Source organism: Zosterops lateralis (assembly GCF_965231275.1).
Source record: "Zosterops lateralis genome assembly, chromosome: 8".
NCBI lineage: Eukaryota > Metazoa > Chordata > Aves > Passeriformes > Zosteropidae > Zosterops > Zosterops lateralis.
Window position 1 is genome coordinate 9,412,046 of NC_139768.1, and position 24,753 is coordinate 9,436,798.

At 54.2% G+C, this 24,753-nt stretch overlaps 1 protein-coding gene and 1 long non-coding RNA gene across 10 annotated transcripts in view; one reads left to right on the top strand and one right to left on the bottom strand.

Moving 5' to 3' along the window:
- PAX2 (paired box 2) overlaps positions 1 to 14,620 on the bottom strand; it is a 102,528-nt gene extending 87,908 nt beyond the window's left edge. For 4 of the 9 annotated variants that reach the window (XM_083866566.1, XM_083866573.1, XM_083866574.1 and 1 more), the window contains exons 1-2: positions 12,892 to 13,060; positions 290 to 400 (exon numbers count right to left, since the gene is read on the bottom strand). In XM_083866566.1, the coding sequence (XP_083722692.1) occupies positions 290 to 400; positions 12,892 to 12,916 (136 nt within the window). In that variant the 5' untranslated portion in view covers positions 12,917 to 13,060. Of the gene's footprint in view, positions 1 to 289; positions 401 to 12,891; positions 13,061 to 13,267; positions 13,323 to 13,442; positions 13,500 to 14,491 lie in introns of those variants that run through there. The other 5 variants (XM_083866569.1, XM_083866568.1, XM_083866571.1 and 2 more) reach the window with 4 other exon arrangements.
- LOC310912214 overlaps positions 8,211 to 24,753 on the top strand; it is a 53,675-nt gene continuing 37,132 nt past the window's right edge. Inside the window, exon 1 of the long non-coding RNA XR_014590632.1 lies at positions 8,211 to 9,107. This is a non-coding gene — a long non-coding RNA (uncharacterized lncRNA). The remainder of the gene's footprint in view (positions 9,108 to 24,753) is intronic.

Below are 24,753 nucleotides of genomic sequence, written 5' to 3' on the forward strand. Positions count from 1 at the left end.
GGTTTCTCTGGCGCGCTCAGGGCACAGCCTGTCCCTGTCCCCTGCCCTCGGGCTGGGGCTCCCGGCCCCGCTGCGGGCTCGGGGCTCTGCTCCGCTCAGCCTGCCCGGCATCCTCACCCTGCCCTGCTGCAGCGTCCCTCCTGCCTTCTGAACGCCTCTCTAAACCCCGCATCGGCCAGGGGAAAAGGTGGACCTGAAGGAGGATCAGGTAAGGAAGGATGGTTGGGGAAGGAGGAATGGAGGGATGAGAAAGGGAGAGCAGCGGAAGGAGCCGGGCTCCAGTACTCACGGTGCATTGCTGAGAAGGGGTCTGCTTTGCAGTGCATATCCATGGGGAGGCAAAGGAAGGGGAAGAAATCGGCTGAAGCCGCCGTGTCGCCTCTAAAACTCAACTTCAAGACTTAGGGGAGAAAAAAATTAAAAAAAAAAAAAAAAAAAGGAAAACAAAACAAAACAAAAAAAGCACACGAGGAGGAGAGGGGAGGGAAGCGGCGGGATGCGCGGGGCCCCCGGCCCGGCGGAGCGGGCAGCCAAGTACTTTCCGGGGGGCGGGAGGGCTGAGCCGGCCTTGGGGGAGTCAGCAGAGTCCGCGGGAGCGAGGGGCTGGCGGCGGCGGGGGGCAGGTGGCTGTCATGGCTGGGAGGGCTCAGAGCATCCCCGGCGGCGGGGAGGGGGTGCCGGAGCAAGGTGCGGCCGGCGGGCAGGCGGCACAAGGCGCGGGAGGACGCGGCTCTCCCTCCTCCTCCTCCTCCTCCTCCTCCCGCGATCCGGGGTTAGTTCATTTAAGTTCAAAGCGGAGTAGCAATCCCCGGGAAAGCGGCGAGCGGCGGGCGGGCGCGACCCCTCCTCTCGGCCGGGCGGCGGATCCGGCGCCCGGCGGACTTTCGCCCGAGGTGGGAAGTGCTTGCGAGAAGCCGGGGCCGGAGACTGGAGCCTCCGCTCCCGGTGTGTGTCTCTCTAAAAGCCGCAGCGCCCTCAGCCCCCCGCCCGCCTCCCCGGAGATGGATGACTTGTCAGACAAAGGCAATAGATTCCGACACTCTCTGATTCGCCAGCGCGCCGAGCCGAGCGCGGCCAGGAGAGGAGAGGAGAGGGGAGAGGAGAGGAGAGGAGAGGAGAGAGAGGAGGGCCGGGCCGGCGGCGCTCGGCGCGGGGGGGGCGCTGCCTGCGGGACCCGGCGCGGGGGAGCCCCGGCCCCGCTCCCGGAGCGCCCCGGGCCGTGTGTGCGGCCCTGCCCGGCCCGGCCCGCGGGAACACACCGCAGCCCCGCTTTGTTGTCACTCGGGATCCTCAACTCCCTTATTTAGCACAGGCACACACGCCTTGCTAGTTTCGCCTTCCTTCTCACGCTCCGCGTTTTTTTTGTTTTTTTTTTTTTAAGCGGAGACTTTACTCGGGGTAAAGCGGGACGGGAGGGGGATTCGATACACATCAAGGCTCCCGTGGTGTGAGGCTTAGTGTGGGAGAAAGGAAAAAAGGAGGTGAGGGAGAGAGGAGAAGGAAAAGAAAAAGGAGAGAGGCAGCCAGAGGAGAGAGAGATCAAGGGAGGAATGTATAAAGAAGGAAAAGAAAGAAAAGTAAATAGAAGCCAGACGGAGAGAACGAAAGAACGAGACAGAGGGAGAAGGAAAGCGCAAGCAAAGCTTCTCGCACCTCTTCACACCAAGAGATTAGGCCCACTTCAGTCACTGCAAAGTTTTCCCTCACATACATTTGGGGAAATAGCAGCAAATCCAACCTCACACTTTCCACATCTGTGCTGCTTCTCTCTCTCTCTCTCTCTCTCTGTCTTTTTTTTTTTTTTTTTTTTTTTTTTTTTTGGCGTTTTTCTTCCTTTTTTTTTTTTTTTCCTCGCTTATGCTAGAGCAGGATTTTAAAAGTATTTTATGAATAAGTCTACTGCTAAAATAGACATGGCTTTGACCTAGCAGAGCAATATAGAGCAAGTAAGAATCACCTTCTTAGGGTAATAACCAGGGGCAAAAAGGCAGGACAGAAATCGCTATGAGTTCAATTTTGATTTTCAGACTTGGGAGTTTACCATCACCTGAAATGTATTTCCTTCTCTTTTCTTCCTTCATCCTTCCCCATCCCTCTGCTTATCTACCACAAAACATCCCCCCCCCCCCCTTTTTTTTCTTCTAACCGCTTTAAGTAAAGAATGTCTGAGAGATCTTTATGAAATATTTTCCACTGTCTCATAAATCATTTTGGCACTTCAGCTGATGTTTTATCTTTCTCTCTCCTCTCTCTCGCTCTTTCCCTTGTGTGAAAAAAAAAAAAAAAAAAAAAAAAAAAAAAAAAAAAGATGATTTGGAAAAATAATTTTTTTTTGTTACACCACCGGGACTCCATAGAAGTGAGTGCTCGGTGGCTGCGGGGCTGGACAGGAGCGGCGGGCACGGCTGAGGCGGCCCTGGCCGGCCCTGGCAGCAGCTCCCGCACACGGTGAATTTTCCAGGGGCTCGGGGGGCTCTGCGCTGCCCGCTCGGGATCCGCGCTGCCGCCCGTCTCTCCCGGGAACTCTCCCCGCACGCCGAGCTGAGGGGCTGCCCCTGCCCGCCCGGGTGCCCCGCTCACCGTGGGCGCTCTATGGCTCTGAGCTGGCCCAGCCGGCCGGTCCCTCATCCCTCATCGGCGCTCCCGCCCCGAGCCCCGAGCCCGGCCCGGCCGCGGCGGGACCGCCCCGCGCAGCGCTCAGGGCCCCGGGCTCAGGTGCGGGGCGGCCGCGCTCCCCGCCGCGGCCTCTAGATGGAGCCCTCCGGTCGCCTGGCGGAGCGGAGCGGGGCCGGCGGCGGGCCCGGAGTGCCGCCATCCCGCCGGGATACCGGGCACGGCACGGCACGGCACGGCACGGCACGGCCCGGCACGGCACGGCACGGCCCGGCACGGCACGGCACGGCACGGCACGGCACGGCCCGGCACGGCACGGCACGGCCCGGCACGGCACGGCCCGGCACGGCACGGCACGGCCCGGCACGGCACGGCACGGCACGGCACGGCACGGCCCGGCACGGCACGGCACGGCAACGCTGGGACAACGGCGGGGCCGGGATGCCGCTTGTGGCCGCTGCCGGGAGCCCCTCCCGCCACTCCCGTTGCCCGTGCCTGGAAAGGTCCCTCTTACAGCTCCCTGTTACAACTCCCCGTCACTGACCGCTCTAGGTCGCTTCTGGTCTTCCAGCGGTCTCCCCCGGCCTCCCGCCCGCCCCAGGCAGCCCCGGTTGCCCCCGCGCTGGGGCCGGGCTCGGGCACAGCCCAGCCCGAGGGCAGAGCGGGAGGTGCGGGCCGGAGCCCCCGGCAGTGCCGGGTGGAAGGGAACTCCCTGACCTGCACTAACACTTGGTGAGCTCATGGACCCTCTCTCAGAGATGCTCTGAGCCTTTGTGGCCAGTTGTACGGTTAGGAAAAAACTGTTTGGTGCTGGGGCAGCCGGCGAATCCCAAACCTCCTCCCAATAATGTATCTTGCCTTAGTTTCTTCACTATTTTCTCATATGACTGAGAAGAAATACAGGAGTAGCAGGCTCGAGAAATACACAAAATGAGCGCCCTGCGACACGAAGCCTCAATCCCACGGCGCGGAAGTAACCCGAGTAACCCGGGGAGCCCTGAGCTGGGAGAACAAGGCAGCCTTCTAAGGAGAGGGAAGGGAAGGGAAGGGAAGGGAAGGGAAGGGAAGGGAAGGGAAGGGAAGGGAAGGGAAGGGAAGGGAAGGGAAGGGAAGGGAAGGGAAGGGAAGGGAAGGGAAGGGAAGGGAAGGGAAGGGAAGGGAAGGGAAGGGAAGGGAAGGGAAGGGAAGGGAAGGGAAGGGAAGGGAAGGGAAGGGAAGGGAAGGGAAGGGAAGGGAAGGGAAGGGAAGGGAAGGGAAGGGAAGGGAAGGGAAGGGAAGGGAAGGCTCTCTGTTTGTTGTCCCCTTCCTCCACCACACATCCCACAATATCACCTGGTGCGCCTTCCCACACCAGGCTTCCTGGAAGTATTACTTTGTCAACATTTAAATCCACTGAACAATTTCTGCCAGCCCAAATTAAGAATCCCGAGCTGTCCGCCCTCCCCGGGCACTGCCGTGTGCCCTGAGGGGCCAGGCGAGGCCAACACCACGGGCCTCTTTCCACTCCCATGGCTTTGCGTCTATTCCACTTCACGAGCCCTGTGTCCTTATTTCCCTCTCCCACTTTAGATTAATCTTTGCTTTGCTTTGCTTTCCTTTTCCTTTTTTCTCTCCTGCTTTTATTTCTTTTTCTCAAAGAGAATCTGAGAATCTCCCCCTTCTTCTTTAACCCAGCCTTCCCCCCCCTCCCCGCGCCGCCTTCCCCCAAGCTAGAAACATTTACACTTCAAAAGAGGCGGCCGCCTCTCTGCGGAAATTTCAAGAAAAATAAACTTTTTGGGGGGAGTTGCAATGATAGCCATCTTTCGATCTGCTTCATTAGCCGGCTTTCTCCAGCTGATCAGGTCGAAATCTCCTCCATTGATCCTGTTTCCCACCCTTGGTTCCAATACACACAACCTCGAGGGCCCCGTCAGCTTCCCTTCCAAGTCCTTTGAGTTCTTCCCTGCTGCCTTGGCTGCCCTAACTTGCCGCCTGTCCTCGTCCTTGGGAAGCGGGCTCTACAGGCGCTGCTCCCGGAGCCGCTCCCTGCTCCTCTGCCCGCCCGGGAAGGGCTCCGTGCCCGGGGACAAAGGGGGTCGGGCGGGGGAGCCCCTGGGAGGGCTCCGGCCTGGAGGGAACCAGAGCCGGGACTTGCGTCCACCTTGGTTCCCTGTTTTCTGTGTGTCGTCTGTAGCCAATTATGCTGGAAAACAGCTAAACGCGGTCTGTGACTATAAGATGCAGGACGGTGCAGAAGTTTTGGGTTTATACACCAGAGAGATGTCGCTCAGTTCTCGGCTCCACACCCTGTGTTTTTCCCCCTGTCAAGTGCACAAACGCTTGCAGCCTAAATGTTGGTACTTTGGAGGTGGTTTAGCTCAACCTTAAATATTCTCAGCACCATATTTATGAATTCACAGAATAAATCTACGCTGACTTTATAGTTGTATTTTTCTGACGCGTTGTTTCTGCGTCAACTAATTTAACTTTCAGCATGAGAAAGTTGGTGGCGAAATCCCCGTCTGTGAAAAGACCGAGGGGAAAAATGATAACACCCCCCTCACACACACACACCACACAAAGATGTGAGCATTTAAGGGAAGGATCGGCATGTGTGTGAGTGTCACAGGGACCTTCAAGTTAGGGGACGCTTTGATAAAACATTCTTGGACGGCTTTTGGGGTGGTTTGTCTGAGGACAGAATGATCTCTGCCCTGAGATTTCTTGCTGCCTCTCGCCAACCAGCACCCAGATGAAGGGAATATCCACATCTCCGCTGCAGGGGTGCTGTGGTCTGGTCACAGCAGAGGATAGCGGGTGATGGGGCAGGCGGAGGTGCCGGGCAGTAGTGGAGATGTGCAGGACAGAGGCTGTGGGAGGTTTCTGGGGGGTGCACAGGGCCGGGCAGGGCCGGGCAGGGGGGGGGGGAGGCAGCCAGAGTCCAGCTGCTCCTCCCCGTCCCCCCAGCTGCTCTGCCAAGAGGACTGCTCTTGGTCACCGAGTTTAACAAATAAACATAAAGTTAGGTTTTAAACGAACAATTAACAAGAAAGAGGGCGCGAAAAGAATAAAAGACCCCCATCATTCCCCTCCCCCTGTGTCTCCGAGCCCCTCTTCCCCTCTCCCTCTCTCTCCCCCTCTAAGCACCTCTGGTCACGTTGGAGGATGAGTTTTTGGAGAGCTTCTGGTACAATATGGAGCACCACGGGCTGCAATTTCACACTCCACAGCACATTCCCCCTAAAGCTACTTTCTTTTTTTCCCATCTAAGACCCCCTCATGTCTCCCCCTCTCTCTTTCTCTGGCTCTTTTGTGAGCCATGGGTGGGTTGCATGTCTGGGGGACGCCAGGGCCGAGAGGAGGCCGGCGGCCGGGCCCTGCCAGCGGGGCGGCTGCGTGTGTGTACCGGGGGGGCTGCGCTCCCCCCTCGCCCTGCCTGCTGCTGGCTTTTCCCTTCTCTGCATTTGTTTGCCCTGAATGGTAATAGCCCACGTGTGCTGCTCTTTATTCAGTCACCGACACTTTAACCTCTCCTCTTTACAAGAGAGCGTTTGCCACAAAAACGAGACAAGCCGAAGACCTTTTGCAGCCTCATTGAGGGAAAAGAAAAAAAAAAAAGAAAAAGAAAAAGAAAAAGAAAAAGAAAAAAAAAATAAAAAGGAAAGAAAAAAAAAAAAAAAAAAAAAAAAAAAAAAAAAAAAAAAAAAAAAAAAAAAGAGTGAGGGGGGGGAGAGCCAACAATGTGAAGAGACACTTGTGCAACAAAGCCGCCTCTAAGCGCACCGGGACGGCCGGAGCTGGGGCGAGTCCCCAAACCTCCCGGGCCACAGACACATGGGGACAGGCACAGGCCTCCCCAGGCTGCCCTTCCCACCCTAAGGAGACAGGCAGAGAGGGGGCACACGGCTCCTGGCACAGAGCTGGATCCTCAGTCCATCCCTGCCCCAGAACATCGCACCAGTGCGGGCTGGAGGAGCCCCCGCCGCAGGTGGGATCCCCAGACCTGTCTCCTGTCGGGGCGGCCTCCGCGGGCCGGCTTCACCCGCTCGCCACAAAACTCCTGGCACCCACCTCTCCTTTTGTCTGTCCCGCAGTCCCAGAGCCCCTCCGCTCGTCTGCCTGCTCATTTCTGTGCCCCGGAGCGGGGCTGAGGGCAGGGGGGGGTTTCGTGCTGCCCCTCTGACCCAAAACCGAGCTGGCCCAGATGAACCTTCCCTCCTTGGTGACAGGAGACTGTGCCACTGGCAAGGCCCAGCTGTCTCTTGCTTTTGCCCTGGGCTGCCGCTGGGGTAGAGGCGTGGGAGCCCCCCTCTATTGCCTCCTCCCCCCCACGCTGGAGATGTCTTCTTTTTTTGTCCTCTAATTTCTCCATAAAACTCCCGATGAGTGAATTAGACGCTTATTAAAGTCTCCTTTTAATCAGCAGTGGTGGGAGATCCTCCCTCCCTCTATCTGCCCGTCCAAGGTTAGTTTGCCTCAGGGCGATTTGCAAATGTTAGGATTTACAGTTATCACACGCAAAAACATTTATATAACCCCTAACTATAATACACCCATAAAAACGGGGAGGCAGCGAAAACTGCTGCGGATCAGCGAAAAACCCTATGGCTTGCCCATTAAAGTCCCCGGAAAGGGTAATTCCAGCAGTCAGAGGGGCCAAAGTGTGGTAATGACTGCCTGGGATTCACATCTCCAAAAATGATCGCACAAAAAGACCCGCCGGGGAGAGGGGCGACCGCTTCGCTCCACTCCCTCCGTAGGGCCGGTGGGGGAAGCTGGAAGCAGACTTCTTCATACATGCACTAGAGAGTGATAGATGTGCCTCGGGACTTCCTTCCTTCCTTCCTTCCTTCCTTCCTTCCTTCCTTCCTTCCTTCCTTCCTTCCTTCCTTCCTTCCTTCCTTCCTTCCTTCCTTCCTTCCTTCCTTCCTTCCTTCCTTCCTTCCTTCCTTCCTTCCCTCCTTCCCTCCTTCCCTCCTTCCCTCCTTCCCTCCTTCCTTCCTTCCTTCCTTCCTTCCTTCCTTCCTTCCTTCCTTCCTTCCTTCCTTCCTTCCTTCCTTCCTTCCTTCCTTCCTTCCTTCCTTCCTTCCTTCCTTCCTTCCTTCCTTCCTTCCTTCCTTCCTTCCTTCCTTCCTTCCTTCCCTCCTTCCCTCCTTCCCTCCTTCCCTCCTTCCCTCCTTCCCTCCTTCCCTCCCTCCTTCCCTCGCTTCCCTTCCTCCTTCCCTCCCTTCCCTTCCTCCTTCTCTCTCTTCCTCCTTCTCCCTTCCTCCCTCCCTTCCTTCTTTTCCTTTTTTTCCTTCTTTTCCTTCTTTTCCTTCTTCTCCTTCCCAGCCAAGCTGAGCCCGAGCAATTTCTATACACACACAAACGCAGCTCTCCAGAGAAAGTTGCTGCGGTCGCGTTTCTGGCAGTGGTTCCCAAGCCCTGTTGCGAGCCCTGCCCCTGCCCCACGCTTCTCTCCGCCACGGAAAGGCTCTCCGGTCGGATGGGATGCGCCGGGAGCTGGGTTGGGGAAGGCAGGCTCGTTTCCACCGCTAAACAAAGGCTGGAAACGCACCAACAAAGGACCTGGCGCGGCCCCTCGGCCCCGTGCGAGAGCCGCAGGTGAGGGCTGGGGCTCGCCCGGCCGGACGCGGGGGGTCCTGCCTGCGGACCGGGGCTTCAGTCGGCGGCGGGAGGGAAAATGCGAGTCTGCAGGGCTTCAGGAGGAACTGGTCGTAAGTTGGTGGGGAAACTTTTCTTCCTCCTTTCCCCTCTTTGTGGGAAAGCCGGGAAAACGGGCGAATTTAGCTCTCTCTCCTCCTGTGCCGTTCGCAAAGACGGGCTCGCTCCTTCCCTTCCCCTGGCTGGGAGCCGCCAAAACTCAAGTTAGGCGACTAATTAAAAAAGTGGCAGGAAGACTCATAGCTCTTTAACATCAGCTGTTAATGACCTCGGAGTTTACTGCCTCTGAGGAGGAAAACACACAGGGAGAGGCAGAGGGATGAAGTGTGCGGGGAAACGGAGGGGCTGAAAGAACTGAGGGGGTCTCTCAGCGTAGTGGAGGAAAAGAAAGAGAGATTGAAGGAAGAGTGGGGGAAATGGAGAATTCTAACTTATAAAAAGGAGCTGGAAGGTGGAGGGGGCGGGGAAGGACTGAACTGTGAGCGGACACCAAATCCCTCCAGTTTCCCTGGCTGCCTCATCTGGGCAGCTCGGGCGGGATGCGGAGTCAGGGAGAGCCCGGGAGAGGAGAGAGGACGGGCGGATCCGGGATGGAGGGACGGACACAGGGAGGGAGGTTTCCCGAGCGCGGAGCGTTGTTCCCGGGTGCCTGCCTTTCCTCCTCCTCACTCGGACCCTGGTACTTTCCTCCTTCCTCTCCTCTCTGAGGTTTGCAAACCAAACGTCACCAATCAATCCGAGCCCCGGCTCTGTGTGTGTGTGTGTGTGTGTGTGCGTGTGTGAGCGTGGCTGTTGATCCTGACCTGCTGGACTTCAAAAATCTGCCTCTTCCGACTCCCTCCCAGCCTGTAAGTTCAGAATTACAACCTTCTACATCTATGCAAACTTTTATTTGTCGGAGAATTCCTGTCTCTAGGAGAAAAGGAAATTGTCACCATGTGAAGGGCTGATTTCTGACACACGGGGCTTTACCCCTCCCCCAGCTTGGGGAAAAAAATATGTCCCGTGGATGTTTTTAAACCGTGCACAATCCATAACTTTGGCAATGTATATGTAGTGTTATTTCTGCAAGGCAGTTTTCCAGGGTTAGGGGAGGTGGTTGCGTTTTGCTAAATGGATCCTTTGTGGTGAGTGCAGATTTATGCCCAGTTTTGATTTATAATTAAATTAGCTTCTAATTTGCAATATGCGCGTCTGTGTTTAAAATGTATCTAATCTGTGAAATTGAGGACTGGGGCACTTTAAATGAAAATCTACCTTTCGCCTCAAGGGTTTCCTTATGAAGGGATAGCCGGGAGGGCAGCGTGCAGCAGGGAAGTCAGGTTGTAATTTCCATTAGGAGATGTCAATCAATCTTTCTTTTCAATACATCAATTAATAAATCCGATTGGTACTGCGGGCTGCTCACCCCCCCCGCCCCCGGGGCACTCTTTTTGGCCGGATGGGGAAGTGTGAGGGGAAGGCAAACTTTGGGAGGGAAGTCCCCGCAGGCAGAGCCCGACCCGACCCGCCCTTTCCCCCTCCCCTTCTCCCCCTCTCGGGGCTCCGGGACCGGCTCCAGCCTGGGCGCGGCGCTGGGGGCGGCGGGCGAAGCCGGCGGGACTCCCTCCGTGGGCTCTCGAGGTTTGGCAGAGCTAAATTGACACAACTTGGTGAGATGCGGTCAATTCTTTTCGCCCCCCGCGCTGGGGGTGTGCACACGCGGTTAGATCTGGGCCCGAGACCCCCTGTCTTAGTTGATTTATATTTAAGCTTCACTTATTTAAGCGGCCCTCCCCCACCGTCCCACCCCACGCAGCTCTAAGCCGGGCAATGCTATCATGGGTTTCATTGGTTATTTTCCAACGGAACCGCAGCACCTAGCTTTAATTTTTCACAATTAAAAAGCGGCCGGGATGGCGGGGAACTCCTCCAAGGCTGACAGCTCGCCCTAGCTCTCCCTGCTGTTAGCTCTGCACCTACAAATTACCGCGGAAAGAGGGGAAAGAGGGGATTTATTACTATTTTTTTTTTTTTAAGGGAAAATACAGCAATGCCTCTTACATTACTCAGTAATGTAATTTAGCAATTACACCGATTCTCCTTTATTTTCAAGTGGCGCTGGTCGTTCAGCAGAGTGTCACCGTGCTGGGCAGGCGGGTGGCAGCCCCAGGATGCCACACTTGGGGAAAGTTGGCCCGGCGGGGACAGGGCAGGGGTGGGGAAGGGGGACAGAGCTGGGACAGGGCGGCACCGCCGGCCTCCCGTTGGGTCTCTGCCCTTAGAGCTTCACAGTCAGGAAAACCGGATAAACAAAACTAATTCAATGTGTCGCCTCTCCCTGACAGAACACACAGAGTATTTCATAGAAATCCGGCTACAGAAAGGGCTGACTTTCCCGAACCCACGACCAATGTAAAAAAGCCGCTTAGAAGGAGGAGAACATCCTCAAACTACTCCGTTGTCACCGTCATCATCATCTTGTCCGTTCGATTTAAAAAGAGCCCGTTAAGGGAGCACACACTCACTGAACGCTGTCCTCCTCAGCTTGCCTTTTTTCTCCCTCCCAACCACAGAGCTTTGTAGCCTCAGGTTTGCTGCTGCTGCCGCCGGTTTGAGTTGCCCGACACGAGCAGCGTTTTGCGTGTCTCCAGCGAGAGGGGGAACAGCGGGAACACGGGGGCTACGGGGCTCAACTTGGGCAAGGAATGGAGTAAAAAACAAGAGAGAGGGAATGAGAGAGTCTCCCAGGCAGCTCGATCCCATTAGCTCCGTCCTTGGGTTGCATATTTATACGGTCTAGGAGGTGAACAGATGGACTATCAATTTAATTCCATCTTCAACACCATCAGAGATTGATTTTCTACTCGCTTTTAATTTTGCCATAATTAATTAGATCATTACAACTGTTTTCTATTGATCTCCCTATTTAAACCTCAGATGCAAAGGGACTTCGGCAGATCCTTTAAAAACACAGAAGGGAAAAGGAACAGAGGGGTTTGCAAACTTTCTGAAGGTTTTTTTTTTTCGGTTTTGACTTAGAAGATTTTCGGTGCAGAATAGCAAAAACCTGCCTCTGTGGCCTTTTCGTTTAGGAGGCCTTTTTCGTTGCCTTTGTAATTTTCTTTTACGTTTTAGTGAATCTTTGTCATATTTATATGTAGCATACAGCATATATAATAGATTTAATTGGTTCGATTATGAAAACATAAGCTTGCACGTGTATATGCATATATATACATTCCCACACAACGTGTTTAATATTGAGATTTACAGAGGTGGTGCGCACACATTTATACACGGGGAAACTATCGACAGGAGAGATGTGCTTTTCTGAAGGGCGAATATTTTTATTTGCCTCCCGTACGTGTCTCTCTGTTTTTGTGCACTTGAAACCCTCTCTAGGTGGGGGATATTTCACCCTGCGACTCCAGCAGAAATGACAAAGGAAAAGCAGCGCTATTCGCTCCGGTTCCCAGCCTCGCTTCCCAGCGCCCGCCGCAGCTTTTCTTTTCCAAGCCTCCCCTGCAGCAAACGCCTGGCGGCCGGGGCCACAGCACGGCTCTGTGCTGGCACTCGGTGAGCTTTGTATTTTAAACCTCTGTATCCTTTCCCCCCCACCCAAAAAAAAAAAAAAAAAAAAAAAAAAAAAAAAAAAAAAAAAAATCCCTAAATTAAAAGCTCTGTTTATATACTTAATTCGAGGGAACCAAACCGCGTAATTGTGCTTTTACCGCGAGCGGCAGCGCCGAGGAAAAAACCCTCTCCGGTGGGGTTTGTTTGAAGCTTTGTTTGCAAATCATAAAATCGCTGTCTGGGAGACGGGGGCGATCCGGAGCCGCGTCCGTCGGCGGGGCAGGTTTGGGGGGCTCAGGGGCGGCCCCGGCCCCCGCCCGCCTCGGCCCCGGCCCCCGCCCGCCTCAGCCCCGGCCCCCGCCCGCCTCAGCCCCGCGCTTTATCCCCTCAGAGCCCGGGCTTCATCCCCTCAGAGCCCGGGCCTCGTCCCCTCAGAGCCCGGGCTTCATCCCCTCAGAGCCCGGGCTTGGTCCCCTCAGAGCCCGGGCTTCGTCCCCTCAGAGCCCGGGCTTGGTCCCCTCAGAGCCCGGGCTTGGTCCCCTCAGAGCCCGGGCACGGCTCGGGGCTGCCCGAGGGGCATCCAGAGCCGGCACGGCCAGCAAAGTTTCCCGAGGTGGGGAGGGAGTCGAGAGTTTAAGCAATGCCCTGAACTTTCTGCGGACGGGAGGGACCCCCGGGGTTGGGGCAAATAGACAAAGGCCGATGGAGGGGCCGGTTCGGGCGCCTGGAGGGCGGCGAGGCAAAGCCCCCGGGCCGGGCCGGGAGGGGAGGGAAGGGAAGAGAAGGGACCGAGGCTTGGCCCGGCTCTCACTCGAGTCTGGGGGCCCCGCTGCGGCTCCTGGCGAAGCTCCCGCGGCAAACACGGCGGGAACTCGGCCTGTCAAGGGGTGCTAGAGCGGACACCCGTAAGGAAAAGGGGCATTTAGCAGGTGAGATGGCAAGCGTTAGAGGGGGACCTGGCAAGGCGAGGAGGGTGCGCGGAGGAGAGCAGGAACAGGCTGCCTCCTGCCAAAGGAGGGAGTTGGGGGTGACGGTCTCATCCCTCCCTGCTGAATATTCAGCGCCCCCCCGCCTTACCTGCTCTCCCTGAGCTCTGAGCCATGGCTCCTCTGCCTAATGGCCCGTCTCCCCGGGACGGCTGCGAGCCAGTAGATCCGCCGCGGCCTTTTCTTCGTTTCTCTCCTCCCCGCTTGGGTGTCTTGCTTTCCCCCGCTGACTTTCGAGATCTAGGCGCAACCACCCAAAACTAAACGGTTTAGATAACAACACACACACACACACACACCAGAGCACCACCACCACCACCACCAAAAAAAAAAAAAAAAAAAAAAAAAAAAGCCACAGAGAAAGAAACGCCGCTCTACTGAGCCGGGACAAGCTAAAAGGAGGGGAAAATAAACAACAATCAAAGCAAATGCAGCGCTGCTGCTTATAAAATTGGAGAGGGGCTCACCTGCTCCAGTTTACCAGGGCTGTGCAGGAAGGGAGGAAAGGGGCTGGGGGGGATCCTGCGGGAGGGGGGGACAACGCCTGCACTTTGAATCTGCTTCCCCTTGCCCCCCTCCCTCGAGCTGGCTACCTGTAGGGAAGCCTTGTTGCAACAGCAGATTAATTTGTTGTCTTATTACCATAAAAATGTTCTCGGAGTGGGGCTGGCAAGGGAGAGGGGGACGCGGGACAGAGGAGGAACTTCCTCCAAGTTGAAAAGGGAGGCGGTGGGCTCAGGCTGGGGAGGGGCGGGGGATTGGTGTGGATGGTGGCGCAGCCCACCCGGGAGCCGGGAGCGCCCACCTCGGGCTCCGGGCACGCTCCAGGTGGGGTGGCGGGGGACGGGGATCCCGCCGTTTAGTTTGGAGGAGACAGAAGGCAACCCTGTGAAGTTTACCTCTGTGAGAGCCTAGCTTTTCGCCTCTGAGAGATTATTTATCCATCCATCCATCCATCCATCCATCCATCCATCCATCCATCCATCCATTTATCTGTCCACTCGTCTCTTTTCTTGCTCTTACGGCCACGTTTTGATAAAGGCTTTGCGACTGAGAAGAAATAAATAATAAATAGAACAAAGATCTAAAGAAAAGAAGAAAAATTCCCAGTGCTAAAGACATCACTGAACGAATATTTTTCTTTCTCTCTTTCTACTCCCCCCCTTCTATCTCCCCATTGATTGAAAGTCTCTCTCAGCTCCAACAAGGAGTCCCAGGAAAAATGAACCATTCTGCTATCGATTCTTCATTAAAATTACATTTCTGCATTTGCTAAATTGGTTTTAAAAAGCTTCCCCTGTTATTATTGTCTTGTCAGAGCCGGCGGTGCTGGGCAAACAGTATTTAAAAGCTTGGGACCTCTCCAAGATGAGGCTGTTGGGGGTTATGTGTGTGCATGTGTTTCTTTTTCTAAAGTGTTTAGGAAAATGTTAACAACGCGGACTGGCGAAAAGCACGCCCCAGACAAGTGGAGAACTGGAAAAATAAGGAAGGCGGAGAGAACGCTTTCCTTCATATCACTTAAAAAATCATCGATTGCCACTTCAAGCAAAGAGGAAAAAAAAGTTTCATTTTAAATATTAAAACAGGGCACCAAAAGTCAATAATTGCAGCAAGGAGGATTTGTCTCGGATGCCGTCCCCAGCCTGGTGTGCAGCAGCCGCCGGATCTGTCTGGGGTTGTTTCCTCACCTCCTGCAGCCCGAGCCCTGCTCGCAGCCGCGCTGAAATGCTTCCTCGGTGAGATGTTTAAATAAGTCCAGCTAACCCTGACAGATGCACCGGATTCCCCCGACCTTACCCCAACAAACCCCACGGAATCCCCGTCCTCCCTCCCCAGCCTGGTGCGGGAGAAACCCAGAAAGGACTCTGGGAGATTTACTTTGAATTCTGCAAATCTCTCTCGAAAGAGCAGGGAAGCAGAAATGTCTTCCTGATGTGTTTATCCCCTAATCAGTTCATTAGTTATAAACAACATGACATTAGAAGTTAGGAGGCAGTTGATATTAATTTTTATTTAACTAGTTGATGTTTAATCCGTCACGCCAGACTGCTTAGAGAGCGCTGCCTGACACAAACCAGTTAGAACTTCATACACCGCGATCATCGGCCGGGCATTGGGACAAACAAGCGGCGGTGGGGGGGCGAGGGGCAGGGAAACAGAAAGGGAAAGGAGCAAGGGGGAGAGGGGCAAACCCAGGAAAGAGGGGGGGGAAAAGCAGCAAAAGACTGGGAAATTCCCCCTTCCCTGTATAAAATGTTTGTGTGAATCGGCGGAGAGAAGAAGAGGGGGGGCGAGGGATGAAAAATATCATCAGGAGGCTGAGGCGAGCGGGCCGGGAAGGGCAGGTGCCCATGGCAGCCACCCCTGCGGGCTGTGGGGCGGCTCGGCGGGCGGCCCGGGGCTTTGGGGCGGCCCGGGGGTTTGGGGCGGGCTGGGAGTTTGGGGCGGGCCAGGGGACGGAGCCGGGGCTGCCCGGGGGGTTCAGCCCCTGCAAGGGCGGCGGGGGCGCCGTCGGGCAGAGCCAGAGCGGGGGGCACCGCCGAGAGACTTCTCTCTTAATTAAAAGGGGCACAGGTTAATTAGCACGAGGCTGGCCGGGGGAGAACAGCAGCACGCGGTGGGGCCGGGGGGATAAACGGGAAGCGGACTTTTCCCGGTCTCCCGGTGTGTGACAGTCCTCTTCGGTGCCAGCGCTCCTGGCTGCGACCCTTCACCAAGGAGCGCAGGTGCTGCTAAGGGTAAAAAGAGTGAACAATTACGGGCACCTCAATGGACACACGACACATTAAAGCTGTGCTGGAGTACAACCTAGCGCGAGTCTAGAATTACAGACGTCCCCGTTAACATTTCTTGTTTTTCTCCTTGCAGCAAACTGGTGCTCCACGAATGGTTACAGCGTACCTGTTTGGCTCTACACAATCTCTGTATAGGTGCTCTTTACCCTCCCACACGTTGGTCTCCCACCCTGGCTTTTGCTCCCGAGGGGAGCCCCAAGCCTTATCCTAACACCTTCCCCTTCTGTGGTGGGACCCCCGGCGTGTCTTCCCCCCCATGAATGCTGCTGTGCGCCCTTTCACTCAGTTTAAATGTATTAACGCGAGCTATTGTAACTATAGCCGCATGTATTTCACAATTAAAACATTTCTCGGCCGACCAGGAGAACCCTGGGCAGCAGCAGCTCGGTGCGGTGTTTGCCCTGGACGCCCGTTCCTCCGTGCGGCTGTGGCTACGGGGAAAGTGTTCTGCGACACATATTTTAATATCAATTTCCATATTAATCAATCACCTCAAACATCTATCTGCTGGATAAAGGAAATAGTTGGCATTCCGGAGAAAATTGCCCGCTTTCCTGCGGTTAATAGTTAACTCCGTAACAGAAAGTTCCCAGGGAAATGCGGAGGCAGAGGGAGCGCGGCTCTCCCTGTTCCCAGCCAGCCCCGGCCGCCTCTTCCCCCCGGCCGGGGCCGCTCGTACCCCTCGGGAAAACCTCCCCGCTCCTCCCTGGGCTCGGGCTCTGCCTGCCCGCACCTTTAGGAAAGAAACCAGGACGGAGGGGTTTAAGGAATAAACTCCTGATGGGGCTGTGGTGTGCAAAAGGGAGACTGACAGGCTCTTTCCCCATAGTCCGAGACAGAAAGTGGTGCAACAGGTAACAGGGCAGGCAGCAGCCACACGGGGAGCAGGGCCGATTTCCAGTGGCGGGGGAAATGCGCATCGCTCGCCTGTTTGTCTTGAGAGCATTGTAAGGAAATGGGTGCCTTTCCCTTGTCCAAGGTCTCCTTTCCCCGTCTCTGAGGCAGAAGGGTGGAGAGGGTATTAAAAAAGAGGACCTGTGGAGGAGCGGGCAGGGGAGAGGCAAGGACAGAGGCTGGACCCCGGCCCTGCGGTCCGTCCGGCCGCAGCAGTGCCCAGGCAGATCCAGCCCTTTCCCGGGAGTTTGGGGGTGACTCCAGAGTTGCGGGATGCCCGTGCCGCTGCCGCTCTGCCCCGCACTGTCCCCTTAGTGCCAGTGGCCACCTGGTGCTTTTTCATGGTGTTGGCGGAACGGGGGAGGACAAAGGGAGAGGTGAGAGGAGCAGGACAAGGAGTGAGCCTCTCCCCTGTTCCGGGGCTGTCCGTACAGCCTGTGAGATGAGCAGGAGTTCTCTGAACTGCCAAAGTTGCAGGGATGCTGCTGGCACGGGGAAAGGCTGCCTTTCCCGTGGCTGAGCTGGTGTCAGAGCAGCGGAGTGGGAAGGGGTTTGCGAGCAGTTTGGGGTGGGTGGGGTGAATGCCTGGGGGCGGTGGGTTGGGGCTGTCCTGGGATGGGATCCTCCCGGCCTCCCGCGGGACGCAACCACAGGGGCTCTCGCTGCCTTCGGGTCTGTCCGACGGGGTGCCCGGGTGCTGCCGGGGCTGGGAGGGATGGACACAGGGCTTGCTGCCCCAGGGGACATCGGTGCAGGGCCTTGGCGTGCAGTTACCGACCGGGACGCGGCGCCGGGACGAGCGGGCTGGGCGGGCGCTCCGGTGGCGCCCCGGTGCACAAAACCAGGCCGGCTGCGGGAAGCCAGATCCCCCGCCGAGACCTGGCCGGGAGCCCCTGCAGCGGCTCGGGGGCAGCCGGCGGGAGGGCGCGGTGCCGCTGCCTCGGGGCTCCCGGCCCGGCCCGTTCCCGGCCCGCCAGAGGGGGCAGTGCAGATCGGCCGTGCCGGGCACAGGGCACCGGGCCCGCCCGGGGGTGCTGCCCCAGCCCCGGAGCCCGGAAATGTTCATCCCTCGCTGCCCCGTGGTGACGTCTAGATACTCAAAAGCGCTTCCCAGAATGTTTCCACGGCCCCCGGCTGGTGGTCCCGCTTGGAGGCGGTGGCAAAACCAGAATCTCCCCGGGGCTGGAGGCGGGCGGGCGGCAATGCTCTCCCCAGAGCTGGGGAGACGTCGCTGTGACCTTTTATTCCTTCTCCAGGCAGTTCAACACAAGTTTCTATCTCAAGGAAGGGGTTCCGACAGCTAAAGGGCCTGCGGGCTCACTGTGCTTAGGGACAGCCTGGGTTTGCAGGGCCCGGGCGATCTGGAGGGTTTGGGGAATCTGGGGAGTCCCAGCCTGGATTGGGACACGTAGGAGGGAGAATTCCCCTCGCCGCTGCCAGAATTGGAGAAAAGGAAAGGAAAAATGGAAGATCACGTAAAAACCCATGAGAGACTGCGGCAGCAGAACACGCCCTGTGCCAATGTGCCAAAGAAGGGGAAAATAAAAGAAGCACAGAACTAAGTGAGAAGGTGGAAATCGGGATAAATGGGCAGACAGAGAGACAGACATTGATCTTTACTAATATTAGAGAGAAAAAAAAAAGTCTGAATAAAGAAAGGGACGTTTAATTTGATGATGAAAGGGGGATGGATGGATGGATGGATAAATGGAGAGGATGGGAGAAAAATAGAAAATATGGGAAGAGGGAAACACCACCCCCCCCCCCCCCCCCCCCCCCCCCCACACACACACCTTTCTAGCGTTTGTGGACAGAAGTAGTGAATGAGGGGGCAGAGGAAGAGAAAGGATAAGAGAGGAAAGGATAAAAGGAAAAGGAAAAGAAAAGGAAGGAAAATAAGTAAAGAGTAAAGTGGTTTTTAAGAGCCGTCAAACACTTGGTAGACATGAAAATTAGAACAGAAAAGCTGAAACATTTATGGCAGCCTGCGCCGAGGTGATTTCCCCATTGGCATTTTATGGAGCTCCTAAATCTCAGCTTTACGCTGTTTTGAGCTGTAAGAATTATTTTTCCGCCGCCCTTTTCTTTTTTAGGTTCACTTCCAGTTTCCATTGCCACTCCCGGCCCTGCAGCCCCTCCACCCTCGGCAGCCCGGGGGCAGCAGCAGGAGCGGCTCCCAGGCACCGCTGTGGGCCGGAGCAACAGTTCCCCGGCACGTCGAGGGAAGGGAAGGGAAGGGAAGAAGCCGCTTTTCCCCGGGGCACGGCTTTCCCCAGGACGGGGAGGGAGCGAGCGGCCGCACGGCTGAGCTGCCTTGTTGGGGAGCAACAAAAAATACACCTCGAGGTGCAAGAAATGAGGCAGCAGTGGTTCCTCCTTTCCCCCACAGCCTGCCCTTACACGCTGTATTCCACGTCGGTGGAAAACTCCAAACCTCGGTGGAAAACTCCAAGACTCCAGGCACTAGTAATGATAAGAGGAGCAATAATGACAACAATGATAATGTGTTTCCGTATATTAAAGCGTAGAAAATAAATATCCTCCTACATCCGCTGCCTCCCTGGTCCCCGGATCTCTTGAACGCGCTGAGTTTTCAGTATTTTGGAGTAGGTTTGAGAGAGGAACATTGAGTGTAAGGGTAAAAGCCGGGGGAGATGTAACTCGTGTGCCTTTCACCTTTTCCCGGGAACACAACCATTGTCCTTGTGACAAGAATCTCTGTTCTGGTCTGGGAGCTGGAGAGAAAAGGGAACTTTGCAGGTCTGGCTCCCAACTCTGCTGCGGGCAGCTCCCCCCGCCTCCCCTCCTTGTCCCGCAGCCCCGGCAGCCCCCGGGCTCTGAACCAGTTGATATAAAAGTGTGTGTGAGTGGGATAAAAGTTCCAGTCTCTCATGAGGGGAGAAGGCTGCAGGGGCAGAAGCAAGTTAATTTCCAGCCGATTTCTCATTACTCTTCTTAACGCCTGTAAGGGAGAGAAAATTAGGCACACAGCACACGTTTTGGCCACTTCATAAAAAATGCAGATTTGAGAGATGATGTGAAATGTGCCCTCGAGTCAATGATTAAAGATAGCTGACTAAATTTTTTTTTTTTCTATTTGGAGTTGAGATGAGAAATGCCCCTGGGCTCTGTAGGTCCAGGAAAGGTCCTTTAATAACTGATAAATTGGCCCAAGAAGTCCTTCTTCCACTCTTCCCCTGTTTCCCTCCGCCCCTTCCCCCCCCGCCCTGTACCCTCAGCCGTCACACGCCGCCGGCCGTCAGGGGAGAGATGGGATCCGCTGCCCTTCGCCCGGGGATCAATGGGAATCGCTCTCCGGGGATTATTTCCCGAGCGGTCCGTGTGTGCCTGGACAGGGCCAGGGGTGACAGCCCAGCGAGGGAGTGCGGAGGGGAGCGGCCACTTGTCCCACTCGAGTCAGGAACTTTCGCTCCCCACCGTCCCCTCAGCTTGTCTTAACTTTGCCTGCGAGCCAAGCCAAGAGACAGAGGTTCTGATTCAACAGCATTAAATATTTGCACTTAAGAGTACTCGATGGAGGAGATGGCCGTTCTGAAAAGAGGCGTTTTCCCTCCCATCTGTTCTGAAAGCAGAGAAAGTTAAAGCTGATGGTCACAGGCATCTCTGGCACTTGTCATCTCTACCCGATTGTGAGAAGCTGAGCCGAGTCTTCCTCCAAGTTTCCTAAGAAAGTTTTGGCATCGAGGGGTGTCCGTGTAGAGGGGGAGAACTCGCCTTTCCCTGCCCCGGCCACTCCTAAGCGGACAAAGAGCGTTTGCCGAGCCCTGCCTGGGGGAGGTTTAAAAGCACAATGAAGGGAAAACCATCAGAGAAAGCCCTGATCTGTCTCTTCCCTGCCTGGCGTCGGGGGTTACAGAACGCCCGGGCTGCTGCCTTCCAGGGCTGGCATTGTCCGTAAAAACAGGAGTTGGGAATGCTGAGGGTGGGGCGAAGGAGAGCCGTGCCCTCCAAAAAGGCTCTCCAATTTCTTTCTCAAAAGCATCCTTCCCTGCCGTCCCCATCACAAACTTGAGAGGAAGGAAAAAATAAAAAGGGAAGAAAAGATAAGAGAGAAGGGATGGAGGGGGATAAAATCAAAGCTTTCCAGCCCGGTGGAAGAAGAAATGTGTATTTCTTTTTTCTAAACACTTCTAATTTTTCAAACCAATTGAAAATAATAAAATGTATAAAGAAAGCAGGGATGCAGTTTTCCAGAGCTCAGCTGCTGAATAACTCCTCATCAGCCGCACCGATTTCTTTGATTAATCCCGAGGTCTGAAGTGGAAGCAGTTCCACTGTGATACCTTACACGCCAATATGCTTCTGCTTCCCTACTTTGTTAGACTCGTTTATGCGCATTTTTAAACAATAATTTCGACTTATTTTTCCCCTTAATAAATCCATTTTTTGAAGCGGTACCTGCTTTCTAATTGCCCTGAATAAATACTTTTCTCCCCATCTCCAGTTTCCTGCGTCCAGTGGCACCCCAGTGGGAAGGAGGTGCAGGCACCAGGCCGGGGGACCGGACCAGCCCAGCTCCTGACAGTTCCCTCCTGCTCTTTATCAGGAATTTGGAATTGTAATTTTGTGTGCGAAACGGTGTGGACCGACTATTCACTGTCTTAATGAGACTTAATGTAACTGCACACGATCCTTTATGCAAGAATATACATAACGAGCGCTCTCGTTGCCAGACGTATTGCCAACTCTCAGATTCCCCGTGTAACTATAAGTATATATGTTATGTTCACAACTATATCTGATATTCGCGCATATCTGAAATAGATTCGTCTGTGGAGAGGAATGCGTGGCAATATATAAGAAATGTATAATAGAAACCCGAATCTTTATATCAAAACGAGGAGACTTTAATTTATATGTATTTTATTGCATATAACTATTTCTTTTGGAGACAGCAAGGGAGCATTTAGCACATGGCGAGAGGCACCTGCGTGGGGATCTGAGCGGGAATGTTCCCTTGTGCTTGCACAGCCTGTGCTTATGGACATATTTCACATGTATCTCTCTCCCCCCTCTTCTCCATTTATAAAATATCAATGCGATGCTTTAGAAAAGCTGCGAGCCCTGCACAGTTCTTTACCCTTTTGCCAGATGATGCCGTTGTTTATAAAATCGCACTTCTCTGCCAGGCGCCTTGCACCCTCCGTACTAATTCACACTACCGAGTCATTTATCCAGCTTTCATTTCTCCCTGAATTACCCGTCTCGGAGTCAACCAGAAGCACCAAATTCCTGCCTTTCTGATGAATGGACAATATTGTCTGCTCTTTTCAGGGCGAGAGAAAAATAGCTCGGGCAAGCAAAGGAGAGCGAAGCCGGGGGCTGATGGGCGGCTGCCCCGCAGGGAGCCGGTCCCGATTCTCGGCCGCGGGTGGGGGATCCGCGGGTGGGGGACGCTTCGGGAAGGCTCGGCCGGGAGCTCCTCAGGCTGCCCCCGGCCCCGGGAGGCGCAGCCCGGCGAGGACGCGCCCGCTCCGTCCGCTCCCCGGCGTGCGGTGCCTGTGCCTGTGCGCGCTGTGCCTGCGCTGGCTTTGGGCGGCTTCGCAGGAGGCGCTAATTAGAGTGTAACTGCCAGGTCATTGATTTCATGTTACCAGAGTTGTTGTTGTTGGTTGGTTTTTCTTATTTCCTTTTTTTTTTTTTTTTTTTTTTTTTTTTTTTTTTTTTTTTTTTTTCCACACATGAAATATCAGCCCAGCTCGGAGGCAGTAAGAGCTGGGTTGGGGAGAGTCTCAGAGATCCCCCAGACCCGCAAAACCCAATTAACCTAATACACGCACACTGCTGGCTTGGGAGTTCCAAGCTCCAGACCCGCGGGTCTGTCTGTTTTCCCTTTGTTGCTTTGTTGTAAGTCTCTTTCTGAAGACGATATCTGAATGCAGGGAGCATTATCAATGACTTTTAAATAATAACAAAGGGGAAAAATAAAAATAATCAACCCCGCCTCTTCTAGTTTCAATTACTCTAATTAAAAACCCGAAAGGCAATTCCTAGGCAATACCTAATAATAGAATTAGCAATCGGATCCATCATTTCACACGGGGATTTACTTGCAGGGGTTCTCTGCGAGCTCTATTAATAATAATAAAAAATCCTGCTAACCCTCTTTTTAAAATTAATAACTCTGTAATTATAATAATTTTATGTGCCTTTTTATAAGAAGAGGTTAATGTTGCCACAGTCTGGGGATGGGAAGGATGAAGTGAAGCGAAATACTGCTGCTTAAACTGACACCTTCCTATTTTATTAGGAGACATTATTATTATCAGACATCTGCAGGTAGAGAATTAAAATTAAAATCGCTTTCAACAATTCAATACACTTTTTATCAGCCATCTATCTGAAAATCATGAACATTCATCATCGGAGGCATTCTCCCTGAAAACAAGAACCCATTCAAATTTTATACAAATTATCATATTTATCATAGTCTGAAACTCTGGAGTAACATCTCCACAAACTGTCTGCTAACTCCCCAGGGAACTGAATTCCACTCCGCAGTCGCTCAGAGCAATTCTCGCTCCCTCTCCCTCTCTCCCGGCCCTTTCACAGTATCTGCTTCTCTCGACTCCGCAGCCCCCAGAACAGAGGGAGCGAGGACGCAGAGGGAAGGGGGTGGGGGGAGAAGGATGCGGCGACAAACAACATTAAAATAACACACAACAAGGGGAAATGCGTCCCTACTTCTTGCAAGAGAAATAAGTTTCGCCTGATGCGGGAGACTCTAGAGATAAAAAACTCTCTCTGCTGATTTTGGGAGAATGGCATCGGGTTATCTTTGAGGTTGATGTCTTTGCATGAGACCATTATTAGGAGCAGAATATTAGTAATAATAGTAATAGTAATAGTGATAGGGATAGTGATAGTAATAATGATCTCTGATCCTGGGCAGTTTGGTGGGAGTTTCTGGTTTTTTTTCTGGGGTTTGGTTTTTTTGGATTTTGTGAGGATCTTTTTGGGGTTATTTTTTGTGTGGTTGATGGGGAGGGGGGGGGTGTTTGTTTTTGGTTTGGTGTTTTCCCCCTTGCAGAATTCCATCAGCGCAGGGAAAGATACTGCCTGCTATTTGTGTGGGGCACTAGGTGCTGCTGACAAATGACACGAATCCGTGCTTCCTGTTTTGCGGCTTTGGATGAGACAAATCACTTCCCACGCTTTGCTAATGACATAAAGTTCATCAGTGCTGAATCAGGGGCTGGAGCGGCGCCGGCTGCACGCCTTGGTGCATCCCCTGCGCGGATGCGCTGCGGGCGCTCGGGGAGCGGCTCTGCCCCGGCCCCAGCCCCAGCCCCGGCCCCGCACACCTCGGCAAAAAAAAAAAAAAGAAAAAAAAAAGAAAAAAAAAAAAAAAAGTAGTTCCAATACAATGTTTGTTAACTAGGTTATCTAGGCTGTAGAAGATTTTAATGTTGAATTTTATAGCTTTACCACGCTCTACCGTCCTTGTGAATATTGTAATATTGCATTTTTTACAAGTTACTCTTCTGTTAATGTTCCAGCTAGTAACTTTTATAATCCTCCTCAATGAAATTTTTTTGTATTCTTCCGCACCGTTAACCTCAATGGCGGCACCTCAGCCCCTGGCAGGAGGCAAAGATGAAATGAATTCCTCTTTAATCAGAAATAATAATAATAAAAACACACACAAGGCTCCCTCTGCCTTTTATTTCAGTTTCCCTTTTCGGGGAGGGGGTGATGCCTCGGGAGTCCCCAGCCCCTGCCCCCTGCCCTGCTCCTTGGGTGTGCCTCTGGCAGAGCTGGAGATGGGCCAGGGGTGGTCATCACCCAGCCCTGGTCACTTCACTGGGGATGGGGCTACAGCCTGCCCAGCTCTGCTCCCTCTGTCCCCCATGCCCTCCTTTGCTGCTGTATCCTGCTGACAGCCTGGAAGCTGGCAGTGCAGCAGGTGTGAGCAGGAGGCCTTCTCAGGGCTGTCCACAAGAAGGGAAAGTTAGGCACTTATTTTCCCTCTTATACCATAATTCTCTCTGTGGTTTGATTGAGATGCTCCACAGAGCAGCAGCTTTTAGAGCAAGTCCTGCTGGTGTCAGTCAGTTGAGCTCGACTGGCTCTCTGGTTTCTGTTGACCTCAGCTGGGCTGGAGGTGCCCAAGTCCTGGCTGTTTTGCTGAGTAGTCTGAGATGCATCTAGCATATTCAGAAAATGCACTCAGATGGTCTTCTAATGAAATAAATCCTTTTGGATGTAAATAAAGCTGGAAATCACCTCCCGCTCGCCCC